Source organism: Globicephala melas, chromosome 14, assembly GCF_963455315.2.
Source record: "Globicephala melas chromosome 14, mGloMel1.2, whole genome shotgun sequence".
In the NCBI taxonomy this organism is placed as follows: domain Eukaryota; kingdom Metazoa; phylum Chordata; class Mammalia; order Artiodactyla; family Delphinidae; genus Globicephala; species Globicephala melas.
Genome location: NC_083327.1, coordinates 82,994,445 through 83,018,187, shown reverse-complemented (window position 1 = coordinate 83,018,187; position 23,743 = coordinate 82,994,445). Strand labels below are relative to the sequence as shown.

General features: G+C 37.5%; 1 protein-coding gene across 2 annotated transcripts in view; it reads right to left on the bottom strand.

Moving 5' to 3' along the window:
* PACRG (parkin coregulated) overlaps positions 1-23,743 on the bottom strand; it is a 515,450-nt gene that overhangs the window by 435,525 nt on the left and 56,182 nt on the right. For both annotated transcript variants that reach the window (XM_030853001.2, XM_060283380.2), the window contains exon 2: positions 3,425-3,559. In XM_030853001.2, coding sequence (XP_030708861.1) covers positions 3,425-3,559 — 135 coding nt within the window. The remainder of the gene's footprint in view (positions 1-3,424; positions 3,560-23,743) is intronic.

The following is a 23,743-nucleotide window of genomic DNA, read 5'->3' as shown; positions in this document are numbered from 1 at the left end:
TCATAAGACAGGAAACCAGCTCTGAATCCTGGGCATTTAACTTTTTTTAAAATTAATTTTTATTGGAGTATGGTTGCTTTACAATGCTGTATTAGCCTCCACTGCACAACAAAATGAATCAGCCATACACATACAGCTATCCCCTCACTTTTGGACTTCCCTCCCATTTAGGTTACCACAGTGTGTTAGGTAGAGTTCCCTGAGCTATACAGTATGTTCCCATTTTATACATAGTATCAATAATGTATATGTGTCAATCCCAGTCTCCCAATTCCTCCCACTCCACCCCTTTCACCCTTGGTATCCATACATTTGTTCTCTACTTGACTGTCATTATCTTAATGTAGAGCAGCACTGTCTAATACGGTAACCAGTGGCTATTTAAATTAAAATTAATTAAAATTTAAAATTTAGTTCCTCAGTCTCTCTGGGGACATTTCAAGTGCTTAACGCCACATATGGCTACTTGTAATGTATTAGACAGTACAGATGCAGAACATTTCCACCACTGCAGAAAGCTGCATTAAACAGTGCTCAGATCTTTAGTGATACTGCAAGGAATATACTAAACTGCACGGATTGTGGCATTTGGTTTGCCCTGTTGTTTTGACATGTGGAACAAATAGGGCACACTTCATGTGCCCTAAACTATGATGGTAGCTCAGGATGTGGGTTGAGAAACCTAACCCTGCGAAGACATTTGCCTGTCTCTGACTTTTACTTCTATGTTCTGACTTTAGTAAGTCATTTATTAAGTATTACTGTAGACTGCCTTTGTTATTTCAAGAATATATGGTGATTTCTAATATGGTGATGATCAGGTCAGCTAATCCAGAACAAAAAGAGGGGGAATTTGAGGTCTTGGGCAGGGGTCCTCTCTCAGCAACTTTACAGACCGGAATGAGCCTGAGATGCTGGGGAAGTCTTCATCAGGGTTTAGGGCAGTGACTTCTGCCCTAAAGTCACTGCCTTTCAGGCCTCTTGAAATTCTGATAAAGGAAATGGATCTCCTTGCCACTTAATTATACACACCATTTCAGGTACTCACCACCGCCCTTGGAGCCCCAGGGGTGTCACAGGGAGTGTGGAGAGAGGACAGGTATTTTCCTGGGAATCAGAGCTACTCAGGAGCCTTCAGCAAGGGGCGAGCTATGACATGAGATGAGAAGTTTGCTTGACCAGGGCTCTGTCCACACACGGCGAAGTACAGTTCAGGGTCTGGGGATGTTCAGTTTGTTTTTGTGGGGTGCATGCAGAGCCCTGCGTCCTTCAACATTCAAGGTCCCTTCCTTAGAAATGGCATCCTAAAAGAAGGCCTCTGGTCTTACCAAGTACCGGACTTTCCCCATGGTACATGTGCCAAGGAATAAATATGAATATATTGAGAGACTGCTCACAAGCCTGTGCTTAAAAATTTTAATGTTTTATCTTCAGCATTACAGTAGTATAATTGAAATCCGGTTGTTAAAGCTTTAAAAGGTAGAAGTCTACCGGTTATAGGATAAGATGTTTCTTTAAATGTATGCTATTATCCTACCAGTGGCAGCATATAAATTGCTTCCTCTTTATTCTGACTTTTTAGCTTGCTGAATCAGTACAGTAGTCAATAGTAGCTTAAAAGAATTAATATAGTTATAAAAAAGAAAATCAATTTATATCCCATCTGACTGTTGGATTATCACAGATAAAGCAAAATGATTCATCTATATTTTTATTATTTTCAAGATGAATTTTTTCTAGTCTCTTGACATTTCTAAAAGTTACTCATACGATTATTCAAACAGGTCAAAAAAACTATGAATTCTTTTTATTGATAGAATTTTTATGTGCTAAATTACTTAAAACACCAAAAATCGACTCACTTTTTATAAAGAAATATGGCATATTCTTTTACTCAAAAGGAATCAAGTTAAGAACCTGCACTATGTGATCGTGAATGAATTGGTACATAGACAAACAAACACAAAATCCATCTAACTAATCAAATACAAACAAAGCCCCAAATTAAAGTTTTTAAGAATAAAATATGTAAATTAGTTATACTTGCTATAAATTTTTTCTCATTATGCACATTTTCACAAAGCAAATGCAAATTTTAAGAGAGATGATTAAAACCAGGATAATAATGTCCTTCATTCTCCTAAAAAAATTATGACAAAACTTAATAACAAGGGTATCTTCAGATTTCTCTTGCCAAACAATTTTTAATAATTCTAAGTTCAATAACTGGATATCATGTGACTGCTCAAGATTTCAAAATGTTTGATAATTATATGAAAACATTTAAAGACATACTAGAAATAATGCAAACAATTCTTTCAGGTTTTCCATAAAAGAAGGAAAAAGTGAATTTTAATGAATTTCTGAGCTATTTACTTTGATGAATTCTACACTTTGATCATTTTTATTTTTAAACATAAATTTATTTGTTACTAATTATAAACAATCCTGACGTTCACCCTTCAGATACTACTGTGGGTTTTTTTATTACATGGATCAGTTGCTAAATTTAAAATATTTGGCAAAGCCTTTTATGTTCCTTAACCTGATGTGATGCTCACACATGTGCAACTGCTTTTCTTTCTTTAGGCAGAGAAGCCCTTTTAGCTGATAAATATCACCCAAAGCAAAGTCCTTGATAACAAAAAATAATTAAATAGCAGAAGCTGGTTAGAGATCAGCATTCATTTTTCAAATTAAATGTAAAAGCCTTCTTCAGTTAAGAGACTGGCAAGTTTTTACAAATAACATCAATGAGCCTTTTAGAAGGAAACAGCCACATTAAAATGGAGTCATTAGGCAATACATTTATTTTGAAACCAATTAACCTTTTGTCAGAAAAATGTCGGTGCTGTAATGGTCTCAGCAGCGGAGGTCAGCCTCTAACAGGGCACGTATGACAGCCACTGTGCTGGCTGACACGTACTGCAGACAGAGAGGAGAGGGCAGCAGAGAGAACCGGCCCTCTTTTGTATTCCACACTGCATTTCCAGGGAGCAGACAATCTTGACCTATCCATTCAGGTAATTAAAGCTTCCATTTGGAAGTGTCCTGCAGGAAGGTGAAATTTTGGGGAGATAAATGGCTGTTGTTCTTTGTATCCAGCCACCAGTTCCATAATTTGATGGACTGCTTCAAACAGGCTGGGATGCCAGGTTCTCATAAAAATAGAGATGAATTGGTCAGCATACAATTCTCTAAGGCAAAGCAACTCTGTCATTTTCTTTTTTGCAGGCTATAATTTAATTGTTAGTCAAGGTGGACAGCTGACACAGGGGGGCTTTCTCTCAGAGCTTACCAACCATCTTCCATTCACTGAGAAATCACTCCAGCTTATTTACTTATCAGCCAAGTTTGTTTGACATTGGGAAATGTCACTTCCACAGGGAGCACAGCTGGTTCTCCCAGCTGTGCCCTGACTTACCTTCCACGCTATTTTGTTTCCTTTCGAATCATGTTCAAGGGCAATTGGGAAGTCCCCTCGTTCATAAAATTTTCGAAACGCTGTGGGCTTTGTTGGTCTTTCTTTAAATGCTCCTGCAGGTGGAGGGCCTCTCACCTTTAAAGAAAAAAAAAAATAGGAATCAGGTTTTAAAACACATTGGAAAATGCACAGTGAAAAAACTCTGGCTTTTATGTTTCATTTTGTATAAAATGTTCTGGAAGACAAACCAAATTATCTTAATAATGAACAACCGAAATCTCACTAATACAAACATTTGGAGAAGAAAATTGTTTTATAATAACTGTTAAGGATTTACTTTATTTCAAGCTACTTTACAAAGCATTCCTAGAAAATGTCACCTTAAAATATCACTTTATAAAGAAGAAAAGCCTGAACTTTTAAGGAAAACATTTTAATAGAAGTAACTAAGTTCAGAGTGTTAAAACTTCTAAGATTCTTAATAATTGCAAATTCTAATCTCAGGTCTGATATACTTTATAGAATACTCCAGAAATAAATTTAAAATTTGTCCTTCAAATCTTTCTATATAAATAAAATGTTAGGATATGTTCTCACGTTATAAGTATTAACCATAAAACCATAAAAATGTGATATAAAATTAAGTGATGATAAATGAGAGAGTTTAAGAAGAAAAGTGGTGGTCTACTGTGTGTGCACAGCATACATTTGGTAACATGAATTTATGAGAAAGAAACATTAGAAGAGATTATATGAGAATCTTTCACCTGCCAAATTAGGAGTTTTATGAAAGAAGAAACATTTCATATTGAGTTATTCACATTGACTACAACTTTTAAATCTGCATTATTTACATATGAGCTAATTCATTATGTTACAAAATTCAAAGTGATTAGTGAATGACTATCATTAGAAAATGAGAGTCGGCTGTACGGTTCCTTATATATAGTCTAAACATTATTATCTTTACCTGTTTGTAAAAAAAAAAAGGTAAATATTAGTCATCCATTAGTTTAATAAAAACAATTATTTTGTTAATTCTTAAATAGACAAGAGAGCAAATAATTTACCTACTATCTTAATATTTTATTTGATGCCATATTAATTTTTAATATCTGTGTGGAAAATAATTTTAACAAAGTATATATAAAATATATCTAATATAACAAATATTATATATTATATAATGACAAATATATTTTATCTGAAGCACACATAAAGACTAATATTAGAAACCGAGGGAGCTTCCGGGAAGATGGCGGAAGAGTAAGACGCAGAGATCACCTTCCTCCCCACAGATACACCAGAAATACATCTACACGTGGAACAACTCCTACAGAACACCTACTGAAAGCTGGCATAAGCAGAAGACCTCAGACCTCCCAAAAGGCAAGAAACCCCCCACGTACCTGGGTAGGGCAAAAGAAAAAATCAACAGAGACAAAAGGATAGGGACGGGACCTGCACCAGTGGGAGGGAGCTGTGAGGGAGGAAAGGTTTCCGAACACTAGGAAGCCCCTTCACGGGCGGAGACTGCGGGTGGCGGAGGGGGAAAGCTTCGGAGCCGCGGGGGAGAGCACAGCAACAGGGGTGCGGAGGGCAAAGCGGGGAGATTCCCGCACAGAGGATCAGGGCCGACCGGCACTCACCAGCCGGAGAGGCTTGTCTGCTCACCTGCCGGGGCGGGCGGGGCTGGGAGCTGAGGCTCGGACTTCGGTCGGAGCATCGGCAGAGGACGGGGGTTGGCGCGTGAACACAGCCTGCAGGGGGTTAGTGCGCCACGGCTGGCCGGGAGGGAGTCCGGGGAAAAGTCTGGAGCTGCCGAAGAGGCAAGAGACTTTTTCTTCCCTCTTTGCTGAGGAGAGGGGATTAAGAGCGCTGCTTAAAGGAGCTCCAGACATGGGCGCGAGCCGCGACTAAAAGCGTGGACCCCAGAGACGGGCATGAGACGCTAAGGCTGCTACTGCAGCCACCAAGAAGCCTGTGTGCGAGCACAGGTTACTATCCACACCCACCTGCCGGGGAGCCTGTCCAGCCCGCCACTGCCAGGGTCCCGTGATCCAGGGAAAGCTCCCCCGGAAGAACGCACGTCGCGCCTCAGGCTGGTGCAACGTCACGCCGGCCTCTGCTGCCGCAGGCCCGCCCCGCACTCCGTGCCCCTCCCTCCCCCGCGCCTGAGTGAGCCAGAGCGCCTGAATCAGCGGCTCCTTTAACCCCGTCCTGTCTGAGCGAAGAACAGACGCCCTCCGGCGACCTACATGCAGAGGCGGGGCCAAATCCAAAGCTGAGCCCCTGGGAGCTGTGAGAACAAAGAAGAGAAAGGGAAATCCCTCCCAGCAGCCTCAGGAGCAGCGGATTAAAGCTCCACAATCAACTTGATGTCTGTGGAATACCTGAATACACAACAAATCATCCCAAACCGAGGAGGTGGACTTTGAGAGCAAGATTTATGCTGTATAGCTTTGCTTCCTCTTGTCCTAGGGTTCTATCCGTCCGTTTTTTTGTTGTTGTTTTGGTTTTGTTTTTCTTTATTTTTTCTTAATAATTATTTTTTATTTTAATAACTTTATTATATTTTATCTTACTTTATTTTATTTTACTTTATCTTCTTTCTTTCTTTTTTCCTTTCTTCCCTCCTTCCTTCCTTCCTCCCTCCCTCCCTCCCTCCTTTCTTTCTTTCTTTCATTCTTTCTTCTACTAATACTTTCTTTCTACTTTTTCTCCCTTTTATTCTGAGCCGTGTGGATGAAAGGTTCTTGGTGCTGCAGCCAGGAGTCAGTGCAGTGCCTCTGAGGTGTGAGAGCCAAGGTCAGCACAAGGTCCACAAGAGACTTCCCAGCTCCACATAATATCAAATGGCGAAAATCTCCCAGAGATCTCCATCTCAGCACCAGCACCCAGCTTCACTCAACGACCATCAAGCTACAGTGCTGGACACCCCATGCCAAACAACTAGCAAGACAGGAACACAACCCCACCCATTAGCAGAGAGGCTGCCTAAAATCATAATAAGTCCACAGACACCCCAAAACACACCACCAGACGTGGACCTGCCCACAAAAAACACAAGATCCAGCCTCATCCACCAGAACACAGGCCCTAGTCCCCTCCACCAGGAAGCCTACACAACCCACTGAACCAACCTTAGCCACTGGGGAGAGACACCAAAAACAACGGGAACTATGAGCCTGCAGCCTGCAGAAAGGAGACCCCAAACACAGTAAGATAAGCAAAATGAGAGGACAGAAAAACACACCGCAGATGAAGGAGCAAGATAAAAACCCACCAGGCCTAACAAATGAAGAGGAAATAGGCAGTCGACCTGAAAAAGAATTCAGAATAATGTTAGTAAAGATGATCCAAAATCTTGGAAATAGAATGGACAAAATGCAAGAAACATTTATCAAGGACCTAGAAGAACTAAAGATGAAACAAACAACGATGAACAACACAATAATTGAAATTAAAAATACTCTAGATGGGATCAATAGCAGAATAACTGAGGCAGAAGAATGGATGTGACCTGGAAGATAAAATAGTGGAAAAAACTACTGCAGAGCAGAATAAAGAAAAAAGAATGAAAAGAACTGAGGACAGTCTCAGAGACCTCTGGGACAACATTAAACACACCAACATTCGAATGATAGGGGTTCCAGAAGAAGAAAAGAAAAAGAAAGGGACTGAGAATATATTTGAAGAGATTATAGTTGAAGACTTCCCTAATATGGGAAAGGAAATAGTTAATCAAGTCCAGGAAGCACAGAGAGTCCCATACAAGATAAATCCAAGGAGAAACACGCCAAGACACATATTAATCAAACTGCCAAAAATTAAATACAAAGAAAATACATTAAAAGCAGCAAGGGAAAAACAACAAGTAACACACAAGGGAATCCCCATAAGGTTAACAGCTGATCTCTCAGCAGAAACTCTGCAAGACAGAAGGGACTGGCAGGACATATTTAAAGTGATGAAGGAGAAAACCCTACAACCAAGATTACTCTCCCCAGCAAGGATCTCATTCAGATTTGATGGAAAAATTAAAACCTTTACAGACAAGCAAAAGCTGAGAGAGTTCTGCAGCACAAAACCAGCTTTACAACAACTGCTACAGGAACTTCTCCAGGCAAGAAGCACAAGAGAAGGAAAACACCTACAATAACGAACCCAAAACAATTAAGAAAATGGGAATAGGTACATACATATCGATAATTACCTTAAATGTAAATAGACTAAATGCTCCCACGAAAAGACACAGATTGGCTGAATGGATACAAAAACAAGACCCATATATTTGCTGTCTACAAGAGACCCACTTCAGACCTAGAGACACATACAGACTGAAAATAAGGGGATGGAAAAAGATATTTCATGCAAATGGAAACCAAAGGAAAGCTGGAGTAGCAATTCTCATATCAGACAAAATAGACTTTAAAATAAAGACTATTAGAAGAGACAAAGAAGGACACTACATAATGATCAAGGGACCGATCCAAGAAGAAGATATAACAATTGTAAATATTTATGCACCCAACATAGGAGCACCTCAATACATAAGGCAAATACTAACAGTCATAAAAGGGGAAATCGACAGTAACACATTCATGGTAGGGGACTTTAACACCCCACTTTCACCAATGGACAGATCATCCAAAATGAAAATAAATAAGGAAACACAAGCTTTAAATGATACATTAAACAAGATGGACTTAATTGATATTTATAGGACATTCCATCCAAAAACAACAGAATACACATTTTTCTCAAGTGCTCATGGAACATTCTCCAGGATAGAAAAAATCTAGAAACAATAAATGCTGGAGAGGGTGTGGAGAAAAGCGAACTCTCTTGCACTTTTGGTGGGAATGTAAATTGACACAGCCACTGTGGAGAATAGTATGGAGGTTCCTTAAAAAACTACAAATAGAACCACCATATGACCCAGCAATCCCACTACTGGGCATATACACTGAGAAAACCATAATTCAAAAAGAGTCATGTACCAAAATGTTCATTGCAGCTCTATTTACAATAGCCCGGAGATGGAAACAACCTAACTGTCCATCATCGGATGAATGGATAAAGAAGATGTGGCACATATATACAATGGAATATTACTCAGCCATAAAAAGAAACGAAATTGAGCTGTTTGTAATGAGGTGGATAGACCTAGAGTCTATCATACAGAGTGAGTAAGTCAGAAAGAGAAAGACAAATACCGTATGCTAACACATATATATGGAATTTAAGGAAAAAAAATGTCATGAAGAACCTAGGGGTAAGACAGGAATAAAGACACAGTCCTACTAGAGAATGGACTTGAGGATATGGGGAGGGGGAAGGGTAAGCTGTGACAAAGCAAGAGAGAGGCATGGACATATATTCACTACCAAACGTAAGGTAGATAGCTAGTGGGAAGCAGCTGCATAGCACAGGGAGATCAGCTCGGTGCTTTGTGACCGCCTGGAGGGGTGGGATAGGGAGGGTGGTGGGGGGAGATGCAAGAGGGTAGAGATATGGGAACATATGTATATGTATAACTGATTAACTTTGTTATAAAGCAGAAACTAACACACCATTGTAAAGCAATTATACTCCAATAAAGATGTAAATAAAATAAAATAAAATCCCATAAACAGAAAAAAAAAAGAAACTGAGTAGGAGATTAAGAAATACCTTATTAAGATGATTAAATGCTGAAGTGGAATTGAAGAGTGAGGTAACATAAAGGCATTTATTAGAGTTTAAAATGTTCTTCACTACATAGAACATTATTCGCAGCAAATGATTACGTAAGTAACTGAAATGACACTGGACAGTGGAGAAGCAAGATTTACTCTTACTTATTGAAGATTTAAAATTTTTTCTGGTATTAGAATTTTTCAGCCAATATCATTCAATTGTTAAATGACCATATGCATACAGCAACTACTTTGTGCAGAGTTCTGAGTTGGTTGCTATATATAAAGGAGGACATTCTCAACAATGTTAGTATAATGGAAACTGTAGAGATGTTACTCCTGGACTTTTGCAATTCATGGAGCAATAAATTTTGAAACATATTTTTGGGAAATGATAAAGAATCAACAGTTTTTTATTTTGCCAAGAAGTTACATCAAAAAAAATTACTATTTACCATCATGTCACCATTTTAACACCTCCCATAAGTGGTAGAACATAAACTAAAGAAAGAAAACATAGCCAGCATGCATATGTATTTACAGAAAGTTATAGTGCAATAGTACATATGCGTGTGCATGTGTATTATTATTTGTATACAGATACCTCACTTTTTATATTTTTGAAAAATTAATTTTTAATGGGTAAATAGGTATATATATGGTATGATACATATATAGATAGATAGATAGATAGATAGAGATATATAATGGACTATTATTCAACCATAAAAAGAAAGAAGTCCTGCCATTTGGAATGACATGCATAGACCTTGAGGACATTATGCTAAGTGAAATAAGTCAGACAGACAAATACTGTATGATCTCACTTTTTTGTGGAATCTAAAAAAAAACTGAACTCATAGAAGCAGAGAGTGGAATGGTGCTTGCCAGGGACTGGGGGTGTGTGGCATCTATTGATTGTCTTTTTCATTTGCTTTACAATCTTCCTGATTCTTGGTGTCACAACTGATTTTTTTATTGAAACCTGGACACTGGTGTGTTATGAGACTCTGGATCTTAAACCTTCTGCTTTAGCTGGTTTATTCTTACACCTCTCTAGCAGAAATGTGGTGGGGGGTGCCACCTGATTACTACCAGGTTGGGGCAGAAGTACTGGTATCCCACCTGGCCTCGGCTGAACCATGTGGAAGGAGCTCCTCATTAACACTGGGTGAGGGTGGGAGTTTCAGCACCACTGGCCTCCACTGTCACCTCCCTGACAGGGAAGGGTAGCAGTGCCTCATTATTGCTCCCCACCCTGACAGCACAGATGAAGTGGCCTCATTACTGCTAGGCAGTGCCTGTCCCTCCATGAGGCATCCTCTGACACCACCCCAACAGGAAAGGGGAAGACCCTCTTATGACTCCTGGCTGGGGTGAAAGTCCAATCTGCCCCCATGTGTTCTCCATTGACACTATGGGTGTTGGGGACCTCTTTTCTATTCCAGTAGAGATCAAAGACAATTTCTCATTTAAAAAGTTCAGCTACAACAATTATTTAGGTTTTTTTGTCTGCTCATCATATCCTAACCATCTTTTTCAGTTTTTTTTAGATGCCAAGTTATTATTTATGCTGTTGACAGTAAGCCTCTCATTTATTTAGCTGACTTAAAATTTATTTAAGATTATCCATCTTTCTCCTTTTTCTTTGTATTTATCTTAAAATCAAGTTCTCTTTTCCCTTATATCTCTTATTCTAAATATACTCCAATCTTTCTGATTCAGAACTCAAAATTCTAATTGTCCAAACTTTTTAAATAATGAATACATTTCTAAGATGCCTAGAAGGCTTTTTATACATTGTAACAGATAACTTACACTTCCTCTTTCTTCCCATAAATTTTTATGGGCTCTCTAGAGAAATGATTCCATACCTACAGTTCCATGGAAGTCTTTGCTTAGTTTTACAAAAATTGTCCATGCTAATATGCAATTACTTAACAGTGAGGAAATTTTATTGAGTATCTGTTATCCTCTGTTTTTATATTTCTGCCATTTACTTATTTTGAAACACTAGATTCTTTCAATTCTGCTATAGATCCATTCCAAATTAACTCTTGGAATTTCAGGAGTTATAATTTGTAAAACTGACTAGAATATTACCACTTAGATTTGTTAATGCAAAGGGACATTACCTAACTTCATGCAGATGCTCTGTCACTCTATCCCTAGATAATATTTTTTTCTGTTCCAAATATATAGGTAGCCACTGAAACCTTACAGAAGGACATACTATTTTTTTAATATTCCATACATAATTCATTCCAACTAGTTCTAAAAATCTGTACATGAAAACCAAATGAAATATAATTCCTGGAAAGGTAATAATGATATTATTACTGGAAATCACACAGATGGATATAGTTTGACTAAACAACTTTAAAAGCCAACAAAAACACTGTTAGGAATCCTTACGTAAGTCTCTTATTTGTACAAGGACTACTGTAAATTTTATTTAATGTCTTAAGAATTTTTTCCTGATTTATTGTAAATAATATAGAGCAAATAAGGAACCATAAATCAAAGTAGATTTGTGGGAAAATGCAATTAGGATTTGCTTGAATGGTGGGGTCTATCCGTAAGCCAATTAGGATGAATGGATGTTGCAGCAGAATGCTTTTAATAAAATCGAATGCACTTGGGAACCGAGATATTGAATGCACTTTGAAGGGACTACAGATGACACAGTACTTTATATGCCTACATTTATTGAATGTGCTGTAATGGATTTAGGACTTAGATCACAGTCTCTGTCATGGTCACAAAACTAATAATAATTAGCAGGAAGGAAGTTTCTCTAAAATTCTTCATCATATAGTTCGAAAGTTTCCTTTTCAGTAGATTTATTTTTTAGCATAAACTGAAACCGCTAAAAAGAAAAAAAAGGAGACTTTTACTTCAAGTGGGAAGCTACATTGTGTTTTTCTAATTGGTCCATTTAGCCACCTCACTAACATTGAGACACTAAAATTCAAAGACACTAATTTCCTTATTAGGAAATTTTTCAGCATGAGATTCGGATTCATAAAATCACTGTGGTTAAGAAGCTGGTGGGCCAGAGTTGGATTGTCTGCGAGCTACTCAGGCACTGGAATGTTAGCCGCGGGACTGGTAAATTGGTTGCCATCAGCCTAGATTTCTGAGTAAGGAGTATTATAATTCAGCGTCTGTCATATTTGCCAGTCGTAATTGTTTTAATACATCAAAAAAAATGCAATACCTAAGGTCACCAAATAACCAGAAAAATACTTGCAAAAGATTAACAGTTAAGAAATCTGACTGTTGGTAGGTAGGGCACCTCAACATTAACAAAAGTGAGCTTATATTACCAGGTAAAATTTTTATAAGAAGCTTTAACAACATAACAATTTAATGATGTAACAAAACACTATGATAGTAATGTTTTTGTTAGTAAGAGCCTCGTATGGTAAAATATACATGTTTCAATAAATATTCAATATGTGTGGACATACTTTGGAGTTTTTAAAAGTTAGGCCCTATGGTAACAGTTGAGTAATAGAGAAAACTTCTAAGTGACACAGGTAACCTATTTTAAGAAGCTTATTCCACTGAGGCCTAAGAGGATGGCTTAGAGTCAGGAGAATGTGGAGACAAGATGATCAATCTGGACTTTACTGGAGTCGTCTAAGCATGAGATGGCAAAGGCCTTGAATTAGGGTGGCATCAGGAATAAAAACGAAATCCCTTTATACTGCATTCGTTCTTTACAAACATTATTGGTTTCAGTTTTCAACAAAACACATATGAAATGGTCTTACAGACAAGAAAATTAAAGCTTACATATGTTCAAAACCTGTCAGAAATCACAGAACTAGGAAGCAGTAGGAAAGATATTTGACTTCCAATCTCTCTGCCGCTATAGGACATGTCCTCAGTCACTGTACTAGAAGGTTGGGAAAAACTTAAAGGGGAATTACCTAAGGCACATGACTAATTGATTGAAGACATCTAAAGGCAGAGATGAAGCAGGCTTCTGACTACAAAGATGTGAATAATAAATTTGTTTAAGTTACATAAATAATAAACTGTAGGATGGAGGGAAATCTTATTAAATCACTTACCATTCTATCACCTATTAATAAGTTTGTGCTTTCTCTCTAGACTTTTTCCAAAAACATATATACAAATACTATTTTTCCATTTTTATGTCCTTTCCATTTAGTGTACTTTTTCATTTTTTGTGGCTAAGCAATATTCTACCAACTATCTGCAATTATATTTGGAATTTATATTATTTCCATTTCATTCACCTTTTGTAATTACATTATTATAAAATTTTCAGGCATATCACATTTTCCACATTTTATATTATTTCCTTCAGACAGAATCTTCAGTATGAGATGAGATCAAAATTTATATTTTATGATTCTTGATAAAATTATTTGCTAATTAAATAGGTCTTCTGTTTTAGTCTGCTTGGGCTGCTATAACAAAATACCACAGACTGGATGACTTCAACAAGAGAAATTTTATTTTCTCAGTTCTGGAGACTGGACATCTGAGATCAGGGTGCCAGCAAGGTCAGGTTCCAGTGAGAACCCCCTTCCTAGCTTGCAGACTGCTACCTTCTCACTGGATCCTCACATGGCAGAGAGATAGCAAGCTCTCAGCTGTTTTCCTCTTCTTATAAGAACACTAATCCCATCACAGAGACCCCACTCTCATGAAGCCATCACATAAACCTAATTACCTCTCAAAGGTCCCACCTCCATCACATTGGGGGTTAGGGCTTCAACATATAAATTTTGGGGGGACACATTCAGTTGATAACATCTTCTTATTGTTCAATTTGGATTACTATGTTTAACAAATGAGGATGAACGTTTTCTCATTTTAGTATAAATGCTATATGAATACATTTCTGAATGTATGTTCATGTCTTTTCTATATTAAAATCAATTTGTATGAGTTTTTTATATTAAAATATACTAACCATGTTTGCATTTACAACAAATATCTACTTATCATTTTGCCTTCCATTTTTAATTACTTAGCATTTAAAGGTTTTAAATGTTTTATAGGAGAGTTTCTTTCTCTTTTCTTTACTTGCTCTTTTTGCCTCCAGCTTTGCCTTGTTTAGATCATTCCTCTGTCAGCTGCACAATGAATATTTTAATCGACTAATTAAATCATATCTCTCATCTACTTAGAATCCGTAAATGATTTCCCACAAACATGCCACACAAAGACATTTGCAAGCTGTGTTGCTTTCCCCAGCATTCCTCTACAGGTACCCAAGAATAAATTATACCCAAACACTGGCAGTTCTCAGGCATGCCCTGCTCTCTTTGGTCTTCTTGATTTTGCTGTCCCATCAATCTGTTATTCTCTCTCACCCCTTTACTACTCCTTTTTATCCTCCTTCTTTTTCTCCTGAAACTACTAATCACCTTCATGACTAAGCACAAACCTCACCTCTCCTAAGAAACCTTTCCTAACAAGCCATATTCGGCACTGTGGTGGGATCAGGTTCTTCACCTTATGGTTGAAATGCCTGGGGACAAACTAGACTTGGTCATTAAACCACTGGAACAACCTGTATGGAGATTATTAGGGAGATCTAGGCTGTCGACAAAGTTTGTCTATAATCAAGTGGTTGGGTTAAATCTATGGAAGTCAGCAAATTTTTCCAAAGGGAAAGTATATAGTGAGGAAAATGCTGGGAACCCAAGACATTACCTGGAGATTTGGAATTCTACAGGAGAATAGAAAGTACAGTCAGAATGGTGGCAAGTAAATGGGGAAGGCAAGTAAGTCATAGAAATCAGTGAATGAGAGGGACAAATTTTGCTTTTCTTTTGTTTTAATGATACAAGGAGATCAATTAAGAAGAATGAAAGATCTCTGAAAATTAAACAGCTGTAGTGGCATGATGGGGTGGAAGCCAGACTATAATGCTTTGAGTAATGAATAAGGAATATGAAGTAAAACCAGATATATGCTTTGGGAGTTATTCTGACCTATGGGCTGTCAAAATCTGAGCTGCTAGCAAGGTGTGATTGTTAAAGCAGGGTAAAGTTAGTGGTAACTGGAAATGGGGGAAGAAAAGACTGTCAACGGACTGTAATACTGGAATTCATAAACTATCTAATCACTTATGGAACCAGAATGATTTTAGAATACAAGATATATGTATAACTAATACACTTATCTGAACATCCAGAGGAACTTGTGAAGTGAAGTATAGATTTTTCTGTGTTAGAAACTCTTAAATCTGAATTCAAGAACTTATGGTCACATAAACTAAAATATTAATTAGAAACAGAGTTAAGAAATTGGCTCTAAAATAGATATTACCTATATCACTCATTCATTGAAAAATGCATTGAATACATAATATTTCCAAGTCACTAGGCTTGGTACTATTGGGGACAAAAAGATAAGTCAAATATATTATCCTCAAGATATATATCATTTAGGAAAAGAGATAAGAATATCCCCCATAAGGCTTCCTTGGTGGCGCAGTGGTTGAGAGTCCGCCTGCCGATGCAGGGGACACGGGTTCGTGCCCTGGTTTGGGAAGATCCCACACCGCGGCTGGGCCCGTGAGCCATGGCTGCTTGAGCCTGTGCGTCTGGAGCCTGTGCTCCGCAATGGGAGAGGCCACAACAGTGAGAGGCCCGCGTACCGCAAAAAAAAAAAAAAAGAATATCCCCCATAATCTTCTATAGAAGTAAGATTGTGATAAATGTCACAGAAAGACGTATAGAATTCTGCACACTCAGAATATAAAACTTTTGGGTTTTAAGGCATTGTTCCTTTTCATTTGAAAATGTTATTCAGCCTTGCAAGGTACCTATACTTTTCAGTGGAACCAGGCAGAAATGTATTGTAATTTTCTATAAACCTGAATTCTGTACAATTTTAGTAGAACTGATTAGAGAATTATGGTTGCTGTACCACAGATTTGTCTATTTATAACCTATGTAGTTATTAATTATTAAATCAGAATTAATTTGCTTGGATTTTCTGTTTATTATTACATTTAAGTAATTATCAATTATTACCACAATTTTATAACCAAAAATTCAATATTGATTAGACCAGTACGTATTTCTTTTCTATGTAAAACCTCTCACATTAAAATCCATGTATTCTATTTTGAAATGCACTTCTATAAATGGGAAAATTTTGCTTAAAATATGGCTTGTTTGATACTTACAATGAAAAAACTTAGTCTAAAGTGCTTGCAGAGACTAGTTTAAATATAATTAGCATATAAAAACTAATATTAGTGTTGTCAATATAATAATTTGCATTTAAATTAGCATTGTTATATAATGATTACAAAAACCCAAATAGCTTATAATATAGTTTTTCAGATAGGTAGCAGTAGAAAGATACAGCATTAGTGAAAAGAGTAACATGGAGTAAAAGGACAAATATTTCAATTAAAAAATTTAGAAGACTTTGGTACTAGACTTAACTTTTCACCTTGACAATAAATTGTGTCTTGCCTTGTTCCCAAAAGGATCATGAAGATACATGCAGTAAAGAAGAAGCATAAACTTGGAGCTGGCTTACAACAAGGGCAAGTGATTGGACCCTTTGGAGCCTCAGCTTCCTCATGTGTCAGATTAAAAAAATTACATGAGCTGACCTCTAAGATCCTTCCTACACCTCTCTAACCTAACGTGTATTTATTAATTCAACAAATATTGAGAACAATATTCTCAGAGAATTTACCTATATATAGAGCTAAGAGGAATCTCAGACGGCACATGAATTTCTTGTTTTACTTTTGACAAACTGAAATTCAAAGGGGCTATGGAAACATATTCAAGTTTACATTTCAAGGCTTATTTTTCTCAGCTCTATCATCTTAATAACAAGCTTGGTTTCATGGATTCTAGACTTTTTCAGGCTAGGATCCAATAACTTGATTTAAAAATGCTTTTGCAATAACTACATGACAAAAGGAAGTCCCAAAGATTGCTGAGCAAATTATGGTTGTGTCATTTTAATTTTATAACTGAACTATAACACGCTTGGAACTAAGAGTTTACTTCAAAATGTTGTCTCTGTTACCTAAAATAGTTCTGAAAGCAATGGTTGGACTACACGATTTCTTTTAAATTTCTTTGTTTAAAGTAATAGTCACTGGTGGTTCTTTAAATTCTTTGTTGTAGGAAAAAAAAAAAGAAGATTGATAGCCTTTCCTAACAAAATGAGATGCAATAATCAAATGATGAAAAATAAATCTTCACAGTTGAAGGCTAAAAAAGTTTACTGCAGGGCTTCCCTGGTGGCGCAGTGGTTGAGAGTCCGCCTGCTGATTCAGGGGACGCGGGTTCGTGCCCCGGTCCGGGAAGATCCCACATGCTGCGGAGCGGCTGGGCCCGTGAGCCATGGCCGCTGAGCCTGCGCGTCCAGAGCCTGTGCTCCGCAACGGGAGAGGCCACAACAGTGAGAGGTCTGCGTACAGCAAAAAAAAAAAAAAAAAAAAAGTTTACTGCAAAGTTGCTCTCTTCCTGCAGTTAAATATGGGAAAAGGCCACATATTTAAGTGTCCAAGTGTGATTTTTGCTATCAACTTGTCTCCAGAGAGTCATCAGAGATTTCAATTTAGACTGTGCTATTTAGCATCTGTCTTGTAGAACTGATAAAATGCCTGAATGACTGAGACAGCTTGGCTAATACACTGTCACACCTAACACTAAGGCCAAAGAAATGAGTGAGCTAAATGTGAAAGGAGAATATAAATGAGTAAGAGTTTAAAATATATTCTATTCCTGTTACACCTTTAATGTTGAGAGCATGGTAAGTAGTTTATATCTAAACATGTACATTCAGTGTCTTGCAACAGAGTTATTCCTTATGGAATAATTAGAGTAAAAATGTTATTTTTGTATATGTGAAGAGACTATTGCCATTTATACCTTACATATCATGAATATTTTAACAGAAAATTTGAAAATCCTTGTGTTTAATGATGCAAGAAAGAACTAGCTTTGTTCCAGAAAGAACTAGCTATTTAATAGAAAACAATTTTTAGAACTGTTTACAATAAAAAATATATATATATTGGTTAAAAAAAGAGTTTTGCTTTCCCATCAGTGTACTGGCTTCCTCTAAAAAAAAGTACTTCAAAAGTTCATACAATTTGCAGAGATATTAAATACATTGATTATAATTTACAGACTCTTCTGGTCAAATCAAGGAAGAAAGTAATGTGCAAAAATGTGTGTTATCGTACATACAAAGCATGCATGTTACAACTTAACTGGAATATAATATAATAAAAAATACAAGATTATAATCTTAACAATCTGGGATTTTCCACCATGGAAAGGAAAAGAAGAAGAAATGAAGCCCTATCTAAACTGTACGTCATCTCTCCAAGGTAAAGATAGTAAAGCATCATTCCTTGTCTAGATGTAATACGTTTTTACTTTTTTCTACCTTATATTTTTATTTTTTAGTAAATAAAGTGCATTTTTTCCTGAGCCAAGATCTTCATCTGTGAAAGCCAGCTGACATTAGGTCAGCTTGTGGCCAAAATAAAGCCAACTAGTCCACATGGAGAATAAACTCTTAACCTGTTTTTATTATTATAATAATATTATTATTATTAACAACAAGCCAGTTTGGCCATTTGTCTAACTTACCCTAACTAGACACGCACAACTCACAAATCAGATTTATCAATGACTTCCTTTACATTCAGAAGTGTTCTTTCTTGCATAGATATAGTTTACTTTAGATGACTGTATGTAGTTACATGATTTGAATAGAATTTGTAGGCATGATTTGAAATATGTTAGACATTAGAATTATATACAAGCATTCCATGTACTTGTGTAAGCAGTTTATACACACATACACACAAACACACAAACACATCATACAACCTAAGTGAGACGTTTCCTCATCTTTCTTCTGAAATACGTTACTTTATCTTTGTTTTTATCATATAATAAAATGACATAACCCTGAAATTAAAAGAAGTATAAGAGGAATAGACAAAATGCTTTCCTTCCCAGCCTACTTCAATTCCTTGGTATCTGGCAAGCAATAAATCTCGAAAGTTAAAATGATTTCTAGAAAAAACATTTCTTCCGTCTTTTATTCTAGAATCATACAAATACAGTATGAACTCCATTTACGGTAAAATTAGGAGAAAAAACTGACCACTGAAAGCTCTCTAAGATAAGGCACAACGCATGAGGGAGGAATGGAAGAGATGAAATATGATGAGTGATCAGAGATCACTGAGGGAGTCCAGAAAACAACACAAAAATAATTTTGGGTGAGGAAAATCCAATGAAAAGAAAACTTTGTAAGATTAGTTCAAGATGACAGAATAGAAGGACGTATGCTCACTCCCTCTTGCGAGAGCACCAGAATCACAACTAACTGCTGAACAATCATTGACAGGAAGACACTGGAACTCACCAAAAAAGATACCCCACATCCAAAGACAAAGGAGAAGCCACAATGAGACCGTAGGAGGGGCACAATCACAGTAAAATCTAACCCATAACTGCTGGGTGGGTGACTCACAAACTGGAGAACACTTATACCACAGAAGTCCACCCACTGGAGTGAAAGTTCTGAGCCCCATGTCAGGTTTCCCAACCTGGGGGTCTGGCAACGGAAGGAGGAATTCTTAGAGAATCAGACTTTGAAGGCTAGCAGGATTTGACTGCAGGACTTCGACAGGACCGGGGGAAACAGAGATTCCACTCTTAGAGGGCACACACAAAGTAGTGTGTGCATCAGGACCCATAGGAAGGAGCAGTGACACCATAGAGACTGAACCAAACCTACCTGCTAGTGTTGGAGGGTCTCCTGCAGAGGCAGGGGGGTGGCTCGGTCTCACCATGAGGACAAGGACACTGGCAGCAGAAGTTCTGGGAAGTACTCCTTGGCATGAGCCCTCCCAGAGTCCACCATTAGCACCACCAAAGAGTCCGGTTAGGCTCCAGTGTTGGGTCACCTCAGGCCAAACAACCAACAAGGAGGGGTCCCAGCTCCACCCATCAGCAGACAAGTGGATTAAAGTTTTACTGAGTTCTGCCAAACAGAGCAAGACCCAGCTCTACCCACCACCAGTCCCTCCCATCAGGAAATGTCCACAAGCCTCTTAGATAGCCTCATCCACCAGAGAGCAGACAGCAGAAGCAAGAAGAACTACAATCCTGCAGCCTGTGGAACAAAAACCACATTCACAGAAAGATAGACAAGATGAAAAGGCAGAGGGCAATGTACCAGATGAAGGAACAAGATAACACCACAGAAAAACAACTAAATGAAGTGGAGATAGGCAACCTTCCAGAAAAAGAATTAAGAATAATGATAGTGAAGATGATCCAGGACCTCGGAAAAAGAATGGAGGCAAAGATCGAGAAGATGCAAGAAATGTTCAACAAAGATCTAGAAGAATTAAACAACAAACAAACAGAGAGGAACAATACAATAACTGAAATGAAAAATACACTAGAAGGAATCAATAGCAGAATAATTGAGGCAGAAGAACGGATAAGTGCCCTGGAAGACAGAATGGTGGAATTCACTGCTGCAGAACAGAATAAAGAAAAAAGAATGAAAAGAAATGAACACAGCTTAAGAGACCTCTGGGACAACATTAAACACAACAACATTTGCATTATAGGGGTTCCAGAAGGAGAAGAGAGAGAGAAAGGACCTGAGAAAATATTTGAAGAGATTATAGTCAAAAACTTCCCTAACATGGGAAAGGAAATAGCCACCCAAGTCCAGGAAGTGCAGAGAGTCCCATACAGGATAAACCCAAGGAGAAACACACCGAGGCACATAGTAATCAAATTGGCAAAAATTAAAGACAAAGAAAAATTATTGAAAGCAGCAAGGGAAAAATGACAAATAAAATACAAGGGAACCCCCATAAGGTTAACAGCTGATTTCTCAGCAGAAACTCTATGAGTCAGAAAGGAGTGGCATAATATACTTACAGTGATGAAAGGGAAGAACCTACAACCAAGATTACTCTACCCGGCAAGGATCTCATTCAGATTCGACAGAGAAATCAAAAGATTTACAGACAAGCAAAAGCTAAGAGAATTCAGCACCACCAAACCAACTCTACAACAAATGCTAAAGGAATTTCTCTAAGTGGGAAACACAAGAGAAGAAAAGGACCTACAAAAACAAACCCAAAACAATTAAGAAAATGATAATAGGAACATACATATTGATAATTACCTTAAACGTGAATGGATTAAATGCTCCAACCAAAAGACACAGGCTCACTGAATGGATACAAAAACAAGACCCACATATATGCTGTCTACAAGAGACCCACTTCAGACCTAGAGACACATACAGACTGAAAGTGAGGGGATGGAAAAAGATACTCCATGCAAATGTAAACCAAATGAAAGCACAAGTAGCAATACTCATATCAGATAAAATAGACTTTAAAATAAAGACTGTTACAAGAGACAAGGAAGGACACTATGTAGTGATAAAGGGATCAATCCAAGAAGAAGATATAACAATTATAAATATATATGCAACCAACAGAGGAGCACGTCAATACGTAAGGCAACTGCTAAGAGCTCTAAAAGAGGAAATCAACAGTAACACAGTAATGCTGGGGGACTTTAACACCTCACTTACACCAATGGACAGATCATCCAAACAGAAAATTAATAAGGAAACACAAGCTTTAAATGAAACAATAGGCCAGATAGATTTAATTGATATTTACAGGACATTCCATCAGAAAGCAGCAGATTACACTTTCTTCTCAAGTGCGCACAGAACATACTTCAGGATACATCACATCTTGGGCCACAAATCAAGCCTCAGTAATTTAAGAAAATTGAAATCACACAAAGCATCTTTTCTGACCACAACCCTATGAGATTAGAAATGAATTACAGGGAAAAAAAACGTAAAAAACACAAACACATGGAGGCTAAACAATACGTTACTAAATAACCAAGAGATCACTGAAGAAATCAAAGAGGAAATCAAAAAATACCTAGAGACAAATGACAATGAAAACATGATTATCCAAAACCTATGGGATGGGACACAAGTGGTTCTAAGAGGGAAGTTTATAGCTATAGAAGCCTACCTCAAGAAACAAGAAAAATCTAAAATAAACAATGTAACCTGGGCTTCCCTGGTGGCGCAGTGCTTGAGAGTCTGCCTGCCGATGCAGGGGACACAGGTTTGTGCCCTGGTCCGGGAAGATCCCACATGCCACGGAGTGGCTGGGCCCGTGAGCCATGGCTGCTGAGCCTGCGTGTCCAGAGCCTGTGCTCCACAATGGGTGAGGCCACAACAGTGAGAGGCCCGGGTACTGCAAAAAAAAAAAAAAAAAGTGTAACCTTACACCTAAAGGAACTAGAGAAAGAAAAACAAACAAAACCCAAAGTTAGCAGAAGGAAAGAAATCATAAAGATCAGAGCAGAAATAAATGAAATAGAAACAAAGAAAACAATAGCAAAGATCAGTAAAACTAAAAGCTGATTCTTTGAGAAGAAAAAATTGATAAACCTTCAGCCAGACTCATCAAGAAAAAGAGGGAGAAGACTCAAATCAATAAAATTAGAAATGAAAAAGGAGAAGTTACAACAGACACGGCAGAAATACAAAGCATCCTAAGAGACTACTACAAGCAACTCTATGCCAATAAAATGGACAACCTAGAAAAAATGGACAAATTCTTAGAAAGGTATAACCTTCCAAGACTGAACCAGGAAGAAATAGAAAATATGAACAGACAAATCACAAGTAATAAAACTGAAGCTGTGATTAAAAATCTTCCAACAAACAAAAGTCAAGGACCAGATGGCTTCACAGGTGAATTCTATCAAACATTTAGAGAAGAGCTAACACCCATCCTTCTCAAACTCTTCCAAAAAATTGCAAAGGAACACTCTCAAACTCATTCTATGAGGTCACCATCACCCTGATACCAAAACCAGACAAAGAAACTACAAAAAAAGAAAACTACAGACCAACGTCACTGATGAACATAGATGCAAAAATCTTCAACAAAATACTAGCAAAGATAATCCAACAACACATTGAAAGGCTCATACACCATGATCAAGTGGGATTTACCCCAGAGATGCAAGGATTCTTCAAAATATGCAAATCAATCAATGTGATACACCATATTAACAAATTGAAGAATAAAAACCATATGATTATCTCAATAGATGCAGAAAAACCTTTTGACAAAATTCAACACTCATTTATGATAAATACTCTCCAGAAAGTGGGCACAGAGGGAACCTACCTCAACATAATAAAGGCCATATATGACAAACCCACAGAAAACATCATTCTCAATGGCGAAAAACTGAAAGCATTTCCTCTAAGAACAGGAACAAGACAAGGATGTCCACTCTCACCACTAGTATTCAACATAGTTTTGGAAGTCCTAGCCACAGCAATCAGAGAAGAAAAGAAATAAAAGGAATACAAAGTGGAAAAGAAGGAGTAAAACTGTGTACAGCTAATCAGAAAACTACTAGAGCTAATCAATGAATTTGGTAAAGTAGCAGGATACAAGATTAATGCAGAGAAATCTCTTGCATTCTTATACACTAATGATGAACAATCTGAAAGAGAAATTAAGGAAACACTCTCATTTACCATTGCAACAAAAAGAATAAAA